General features: G+C 41.6%; 1 protein-coding gene across 1 annotated transcript in view; it reads right to left on the reverse strand.

The window, feature by feature from the left end:
- The window catches only part of cacna1ea (calcium channel, voltage-dependent, R type, alpha 1E subunit a), a 133,028-nt gene extending 131,465 nt beyond the window's left edge, over positions 1–1,563 (reverse strand). The window contains exon 1 of the mRNA XM_008295416.1: positions 1,040–1,563. Coding sequence (XP_008293638.1) covers positions 1,040–1,563 — 524 coding nt within the window. The remainder of the gene's footprint in view (positions 1–1,039) is intronic.
- Between the last annotated feature and the right edge of the window lie 7,746 nt (positions 1,564–9,309).

A 9,309-nucleotide genomic window follows, 5' to 3' on the forward strand; every position in this document is an offset into this window, starting at 1 on the left:
AACTGATGCTCAACACCTAAGCAGGTTAGCTGCATCAACAAAATCACATCGACTGACTCATCAGTTGTTTGGGAAACAGCGTCACCGTTAGTAGAAGATGCTGCAGAGCCCAAATAATCTGAGAAGTTTTTAAATCTGTTTAGTTTCAAAGCCATTTCATTTCTGTCCTTTAGGCGTTCAGTGATTTAATTCTCAAACAGACACTGACGAAGCCTCGTGCTTGTTACCGTCACAGATTTGCCTGTTTTAATGTCGGTTTTAATAAAATACTTGCTCCTGAACACCACCAGGGCTGCAGCTGAAAGAAGAAACGTCTCACACGCGAGGAGATTGAACGTGAGCTTCATGTGTAACTTAGTTATAACCAGGACCTCTTGATGCATGATGATAATTAAACTGAATCTTGAATGAGGAACCTACATCTCAGCAATTTAAACCCAACTGCAGCATTAATCAGATCGCGTCTTATATGAGGCGGAGATATTGATACGCCAATTAACTCGTGTTCAGTGTTGCTCATTTTTTCCCTTCATGGTTTTTTTTTCTGCAGCAGCACAAACGGACTTTTGTGTCACTTTCAGTCTGTGTTAGTTTTAAATTATAGTTTGTTCTTCTTGGGAGAAATATGCAAAACAGACGACAAAAAACGACCGGACACGTTGAACCTCTGGATTGTGTGAACTCATGCAGCGAGCGCTTAAATATAACAGACTTTAAATCACATGTGAGGAGACACACATCTAATTTACCTCATGTCAGACGATTCCTTTAAACCAAACACTGCTGTGAACAAACAAACGCCGCTGACATTTGTTGATGGTGTTTACGAGCGTAACTCGTGTCAACACGTTGAGCGATTCCTCGTGTGTTGATGAGAAAATGTGCAAAAGCGTTTTTGCATTTCTCGCATTGTCTGGCGCCCTTTAGAGAGAAATCTGAAGGCTGCTGCGAACACTCGTTTATGTTCTCTCACTCAGAACTATGCTGTATTCTAACTTGGATGCGGTTTGCTGTATAAGAACACTGAAGGCCTACTTACTCCCACTCCTTGCGTCGTGCCTGCGGTGTGCTCTGTATCTTGTGAGCCTGGTGAGCTTTCACGATGTCCCTCTGCTCGATCAGGCCGCCCCGCCGCCTCTTCATCACGTTCGGACTCACCGCCAAGTCCCCGTCCGCCCCCAGCATCCCCACGTCGAACGTCGAGGCCACGTCCAGCGAGAGGCCGAGGCGGCTGGGGTGCAGGGGGGGCGCGTGGCCGTGGGGGAGGTAGAGGGTGTCGAAGCTGGTGGACAGGCTGTGGGGCTCCAGCAGGGATCCGGGCTCAGAGTACGGGCTGGACCCCCCGGCCAGTCCGGCCCGGTGCTTCTGCCAGCTCTCGCAGTCGGACGGGGACGGGTGGAGGACGCGACGGCGGGGGCTGCTGCTGCCACACACCGACCCCACGCCAAGACCCGGACCTCCCGCCGGACTCTCCGGCGCTCCCGGAGCTCTCGGTGGCCCCAAAGCATTGTGGTCCCCTGTCAGAGACTGAGAACTGACCGAACAGGAGCCCAGTTCCAGCATGATGAGAAGGCTGCCCGGGATCTCAGCATAGTGCTGCAGGGAGGAGATGAAAGACAGAGAAGGAAACAGTGAGAGACATCACATGAATCCTTAAAACCACTCAAAACAAAACAGATCATTTCTCTGAATGTCTGGTATTCACTGTAATAACAGAGGCTCCACAGATGTAAAGAAACATGAATAAATCCACATTTTTGCAGGATGTCAGACTGTACGTTGATGTACTTTGACAGAAGACACTAAACTGGTGAGCTTCAGTTTGGAAATCTCATCCCTTTATATGCAGTAGTGTGTTTCTCCACAGTTAAAGCCTGCAGCTCTATTTCCATAAACACTTCCACAACTTTTATTTAGGCTCAGTTTTTCATGCATTGTTTGAAGAAAGGGGTTCTAACAGAAATCTTGATTTATTATTTGATCATTTTAGACTCATGGTTAAAATATTATGTGACAAATGCACTGTAACAAGTAGAGTAGGGTTTTATCTGCAGGCCGTTTATCTTCCTTCTTTGGTGATGGCAGTTTAGTTTCATGGATTCATTCAACTTAAAATCACATTTTGTCCCTTTAAACTGGTTTTCTAGTTTCAACAAAAGTATGGATTAGGTTCACTGCTCCTTTAGCGTCATGCTAAACCTTTTCTGCATCAACTCAGCTGCTGTTTTCTTCAAGTACGACACACTAATAACAAAATCCTCTTCTACTTTTCATGTTTGGACAAAGAAAATACTCAAGTTGGAAGAAATACAAAACTTAACGATAATTTTTCCAAAACTTAAGTTGCAGAAATGCTCATTTGAGAGCAACAAAGTGACTTAAGTGAATATAAAATGTGAAAGGTTTATGCCTTACTATGTTAAGCGCTATGTGATGACATATGCTGTAAACTGCGCTTTACAAATAAAGTTGAGTTGAGTTGAATAACCTAAACCAGTGGCATCAATATGACTCGTTAACTTAATTTGTATGAACTTAATTTAACTGTGAGCTACCAGTTGTAGTAATTTATTTAAGTTGGTCCAATAATTCTCAACTTTTAGTGCGTTATACTGCTTATACTGCAGTCTAAAAACAAATGTCCGGGCTTCACAAAGAATAATTAAAACAGTTTGCATCATTTATTTTAATTATGAAATCTTCTAATGAAATTATGTTCAACCAACGAACGACACCGAGTTCAGGGAATTCGCTTTTTCACTCCAATCAAATGTATTTTAATTTACTTAAACATTAGTGGCATAAACATCAAATGTTCATTAGTTCCAACTCGTTTGTGCTGATGATCTAAAAGGAGTTTTTAAGTGTCGCCTATTTAATCACCACAGTTATCAACACACATTTTAAAGCTGAAAACCGTTTAAAAAATGAAGTTGTTCCAGTTAGATTTTAGCTCCTGAGATGAAACTGCTTTCATCAGGTTTGACCAGAAAGATGAAAGCTTCATATCATCACTGAAAATATCTCCAGATGGTATCATGTGTGTTTTCAATCTGCAGCTTCTCCAGAAGACAATCTGAAAGGCAAAGTTAAATTATCAAGCCAATTTCATTAATAGTTTAAAATGAATAGAAATGTAAAAAAAATTGAGTTTAAATTGCACACGATATTAGGTTGAGTCAACACAGCTCATCAAAATAGGGTTTGTTATTCAAAAGGAACAAAAACCCTTAAATATTTTAGTGCATGTTGTATTTTTGGGAGGTCGATTGTAAACGGCAGCACGGACATGAACAACAACCTCCGATGAAAATCCACACAACGATATGAACGCAGATCTTTTTTGTTGCGACACTAACAGACATATAAAGCGGCGGCAGCAACAGCCGACTGCATCCCAGCCGCTTCCAGATGCATTCAAACAGCCTCTGCTTGGAGCTCCATCACCGCCGCATCAGTCAAACGCCTGAAGTCGTCCAGCTTCTGTCTAACTACGAATCTGTTCAGCTAACCCTCGGAGGCAGCTTGCCAACAGCCCAATAGCTCTTTCTGTCCTCAGCCTTTAACGTATCACCGATCCTCCGAGCATCAGAACCAATTAGATAAGCTGCACTGTAGGCCTCAAAACAAATAATCACATAATCCTGCCAGAGCTGTGCTTAATGGCGCAATTAGGACGAGGCGAAACTGAGACGGAGAGTGATTTTATCAACCCATCTTCTCCTTTATCAGGTGGGAACACGGAGGACTCGTCTCATTTTAAGGACGTGAGAACCAAGAGATGAACGTATATATCATTTCCCAACATGCTGAAAAAGCCTCTCTGCTGCTGCTACTGCGGTTGCTGCTGGAGCCCATTTTCGTTTGGCGAATGATAGATTTCTGGTTTTACGGCCCCTCTGAGAGCAAAGGGTCTAAATAACTTGTGTGGGGAAGATATTGAAGAGAAAAAACAAGGATGCTGTATTGCATAAAGCTGATAAGATGGCAGCCGAGCTATTCAACTGTCTGCACGGTTGATGCTCATTTAGAGTCGTTCACTGTCTTCTGCTGCCAATACGTGAATGATGACCAGAGACCCTCTAGTTGATGATGATGGTATCAGCTATACAAAGAACCTGCATCTCCTTAATTTAAACACCTCCACGTGTCAAAACTTCTCACACAGTTTGATTTGCTGAAGTCTCTGAGGAGCATGAAGACAAACCGACCAGCATAAGAGCTGCTCTGACGAAACGTCCCGAATAAAATATGCAACGATCTGATTCGTCAAAGTCACGAAGCAGAAAGTGACAAAACATTATAATAAAACAAAAGTATGTGGTGAAAGAATACTGCAAGTGAATCATCAAACATGAATCTTTTCTCTGAGGCAGGCGTGACTATAGCTCTGCTCACTACAGCAAACTGGACCGGGCCAGCTGGTACCAGTGTTCTGCTTTGATTTACTAAGTATGACGCTTCACCACCTTCAACTGTTTTCATTCTGCAGCTCACGTCATCACTAAAAGCTTCAAATAAACCCACCGCTGCAGGCAGCTACACTCCAAAAATTGTATGTTTTTTTTAACAGTTTATCGTTAGTTTATAGATTTACCTGCTTTGTTAAATTACAGATCATATCGAGTACAGACACAGAAATAAAGGATTAATTTAAATGTTGACTGGAAGAAAAATTGTAAATGTCCACCGTGCTTCACGTCATGATGACCAGTGGCGGCTGGTCCATACAGGGCGCAGGGATGCTGCCCCACTACTAATGACCAGATAAGAAGTTGTTCTCAAACACAATATTAAATTTGAATTAATTACAACAAAATAACAATAAAATGAATAACGTTCATATTCTTTTGCCATATTAACAATATTTGTATTATTAACAGATTCAAAGTTAGCCTTCACTGCGTGTTTACTAATTCTACACTTCCTGGATGGGGCGTGGCCACATGAGTGTGTATGGAGCTCGAAAAACTTTTCCTGATCATGTGACCTTGGCCCGGGCTCTGATTGGCAGCTGCAGACATTCTCACGGGGCGCGGCTCGGTGCGTCCTGGACCCACCCACTTTTGCTGTAAGCCAATTAATTTTGTCTTTATGTGCTTTTGTCTTCTGTGGTTGGATATCAAAACTGTGCTTTGACGTTCATACGAAGGTGCTTTAAATACATATCAGACATCGTCACACGGCTTTTCCTGTCGATCTTCTACTAAAAGCCAGTTACTGTCATGATGACTAAATGCATTGGCCGTGCTGTCAGTGGACAAAAAGCTACTCACAGAGATGAGTGACTTCAACCAAAACGTAACAGAAGTTTGCTGAGCAGAAAGACACAAGAGCCACGTTTACCTCCAAACTGTATTTGTGACCTTCTTTTTGAGACTGTGTGTGAATTATTGAGCATGATGGTCATGAAGCTGTAACCGGCACAGGAAGCTGCTGTCTGGACCACAGAGGTGGAAAGTAGAACTTTTACGATGTACTTCAGTATTTACACCTAAAAATGAGGTCTTCTCATGAAAAACAGAGCACAGCTGAATTGTGCTCATAGAAAAGACGGCGTGTAGAATACATGTAACTCGGTTTAACCAAATCTGACATCAGAACGCCCGAGTTTATTATTTTTAAAGTCATTTTTGGTCTGAGCACCACAGCCGCCAGGAAGCATCTACCACAGCCTGCTATGTGGGGCGTTCAGGGAGCATCAGGAAATCATAGCGTCTATAGATAAGAAAATGTTCAGAAAGTCAGATGTTTTGCCTTTGACCAGATGGGAGGTGCAACTAAATGAGAAAGTGGGTCGTACCGGTGCTACCAGTGAAAGAGTTAATCTGCAGCCCTGAATAGTGTTTTTATTATTTATGATTTATGTGTTTAGAGTTTGTACAGATCCTATAAATACTGATGAAAGTTTAATGAATGGTTTTGACATTTACTTCTGGTCAGTCTTAATATTGTTAAACTAGATTATGATTAAAATATAACATTCCTGTAATTAGCTGTGCCTGATGTTACTCATATTCTAATTCCTGATTTTAAATAAAAGGTCATTTGCAGACTGCGTCTCTCTGAGACTCATTCACTGCACTCTGATGATCCGGTTCACTCACCGGCTGCACCTCTGTTGAATTAGTTGAGTCACTTTAAAGGGGGTGAATATTTACATTTCATATTTTTAATTAACTGACTTTACTTTAGAGAAATCCATTTTCACTTTGAAAGGAAAGAGTCTTTCCAAACAGCCAGCATATGTGAACCACGAGTCGATGTTGGAGAGCAGGAGGCTCTGAGGGGGCTGACGGCTCTGCCAACTATTGTATGAGTTCATTCATACATAATAGATGAAGCGCTAACCACCCAGTGTCTCAGCGTTTTTCTCACTAACTACTAGAACAGGTTATACGTTCAGATAAGTGCCTCTGCAAGAATATCTTTAAGCAGAATTGCTCCAAGAAGCTCCCTGACGGTGGCTCCATCTCTCTGATAACTCCACTAGAACACATAAAACGATGGGGAACCGGTGAAATCGACTGGAACAGTGAAAGTAACTGCAGCTGGACAGGTTTCGTGTTTTTGCATGAAAAACAGCTAAAATCTAATTACTGCACTTGAAGAGGTAATGGACTGTAATGACCAATCTGTCCATAAATCAATACATTCTCTGATCGATTCTTACACTTTTGCAGCTTTTCTTTCCAAACCAAACAATCAGTGGAGTTCCTGACCGTCCCCATTACATGTGACACCTTAAATTTCCTGCTCCTTCGGGGGTTAACGCCGTATAATGACGAAGCTGCAGCTCCGCAGCCCAGAGAGCGACGAGACCGTCGGCAAAGAGCTTTAATTGTAGCTGCTTAATGAATATGAGCTGAGCCTCCAGCAGAGACATAAAACACCTGGTGCTGCTTCGTTCCTTCTCTCCTCCAGCCTCAGTGCAGCAGAACGAAGCCCACAGAGAATTACACTGAAATATACAGCTGTGAATTTATAGTATGTTCATCCGTGCAATTGTCCTCCGTTTGGTTCCTGGCAGCGAGAGCTCAGTCTGAGAAATGGCACCAGAACTTTCATTGATCCGATTCTCACCGAGTCCATTTTGCAAATTATGTTTTTGAAGCGGCCGAACAGGAATGCCAACACGATCAGATGAATTACAGTTTGCATGCAGACAGTTGGAAACAATACTGTGAGAAAAATACGTGCGACATTAACAGGAAATAAAAATGAAGTAAACGGATTCAGAACAAGGGCTGCTAGTATTAAGACATAAAACCAGATGTTAAAGACAGAAGAAGTTCAGACTGAAGGACGAACAAGCCTCTTAAAATACACACAGATTGACTGACTTCATATGAACCAAAACAGATGTTTTTTTTAAAGTCTTTTCAGCAAACTGTGGGAGCATTTGTCTATTTTATCGGCTGTGAATGTACAAAAAGGCCATTTAGACTGTGTTTTATCTATACGTGTAGTTATTGGTTCAGTTTTTTTTTTAATCGTTTATAACTCTAATTTGTAGAAATTTACAGTTATTTTACAGATGTGTTAAGTTTTGCCAAATGACCCATAATATCAGGCAAAACTATAAGAAAAGCCAACATCAAGTTATTTTTATTGTAATCAGGAAAAAAAAGCATCATTTTACAGATATTCAATAAAAACATTTAACTTTTATCTTGTAGATTACAAATTAAACATAATACTTTGTGAAATCACTAAAAAAAACTATTAATTTAAATACCAACAAAAAAAAACAAAACAGTATTTGATCAAACAATTACATCTAATCTGCAAAAAATAGAACTATTATACAGATAAGTGCCTTTTTTAAACAAACAAATGTGTAAATCAATTAGTGGAAAATGCTAAATAATATTTTTGACTGTTATTTTATAAATTTCTCCTGTTTTGTTTTAAAACGTCACCATAAAACAACAGTTTTTACTGCATTTCAATCAGCTACAGATTCATTATTTTACATATAACTGCAGCTATTTTCACAGTTTTTACAGTTGTCCACTGCCACAGTTGCTTAGCATTTGTTTTCTTGCTGCTTGTCACTGTTTTATTGCAGAATTCATTTTTACAGTTTAATCAGAACCGAGGCACTCGGGTCACCGGTTTATTTCTGTCGACCATATGCTCGTGAGGTGGACGCAGTGAGACGAATAAAGACGGAATCAAACGCTCAAAACAATCCCTCATGTGATGTTTTCATACTACTTTTTGCTTTCTATGCTATTTTGGGTTCCGATTTACAGATAATACACAACATTTAGGGGAATATGTTCTCTTGTTTTCTTGCTGAGAGTTGCATGAAGATATTTTCTGCCTTCTAGCACCTTTTCAGGTTCACTTAATTTACCTTTTATATCTTATTTGCTGTTTAGAGGGTTTAAAAGACACTGTTTCCTCATGTTTTATTGTTTTTATGCATACAAGCTGTTTATTAGACAGAAACGAGAGTCATGTTGAGGTAACGTTCATCAAGAAAATTAAAACTGCCGTAAAAAATTTGGAAAGCAGAGCGCAAATGACGAGGAAGAAGAGGAAGCTGTTGGCACCGTCAGACAAACATACAGGCTGAAGCTGTATGAAACCTGATGTCTAACTGTGGTCCATTATCAGGACCATTATTACAGACACACACCACCAAAGCTGTAAAAAACAACACCCACAGACTCAGGCACTGAGGCTCGGCTGCTTCCCTCCGCTGTGGTTGCAATTATCAAAACCACACAACCAAGAGAAGTTGACTGTGGCTTCTTGCAAGTTCTCCTAATTAGCTTTTAGGAGGCTGCCTGTTGATTAGTCACCGAGCTTTCGCTGCCATTATCCGGAGACGCTCGCCAACGTCTAATGCGTCGCTCGCAGCCGTGTGGTCACTTCGCAGTCACTTAGACAAAAAGGAGACGAAAAGGACTGAATCAGTGGACTGCGGGAGCCAAATTGTTTTTATGCTCTTTGCCGGGCGGCCGGGTTGTGAGGTTAATAATGAGGAGTGAAGGAGCGGCTGAGGCAGGCGAGGAGACCTTCTCGCACCTGCTGCCCCGAGCAGCCCACACGCCTGCCTGATTAGGCCGCACGTCGTATTTCAGCGCATCCTCAACCTGCGTGTCGAGCCCGCTGAGTGGCCCAACGCATGTCAGGAAGCCTTAAGTCACCAAGGCAACGTGTTTGCAGGGAGAGAGAGAGGAAATATCAGGTATAAAATTTCAGCCGGCTGAAAATAACCATCTTGTTTGCGGGGAAAAGTGCAGGAGGAGATTCGAGCACAGCAGTGAAGTCCAACGTCATCCCTACGTATCGAAG

Source organism: Stegastes partitus, unplaced genomic scaffold, assembly GCF_000690725.1.
Source record: "Stegastes partitus isolate 25-593 unplaced genomic scaffold, Stegastes_partitus-1.0.2 Scaffold1045, whole genome shotgun sequence".
Classification (NCBI taxonomy): domain Eukaryota; kingdom Metazoa; phylum Chordata; class Actinopteri; family Pomacentridae; genus Stegastes; species Stegastes partitus.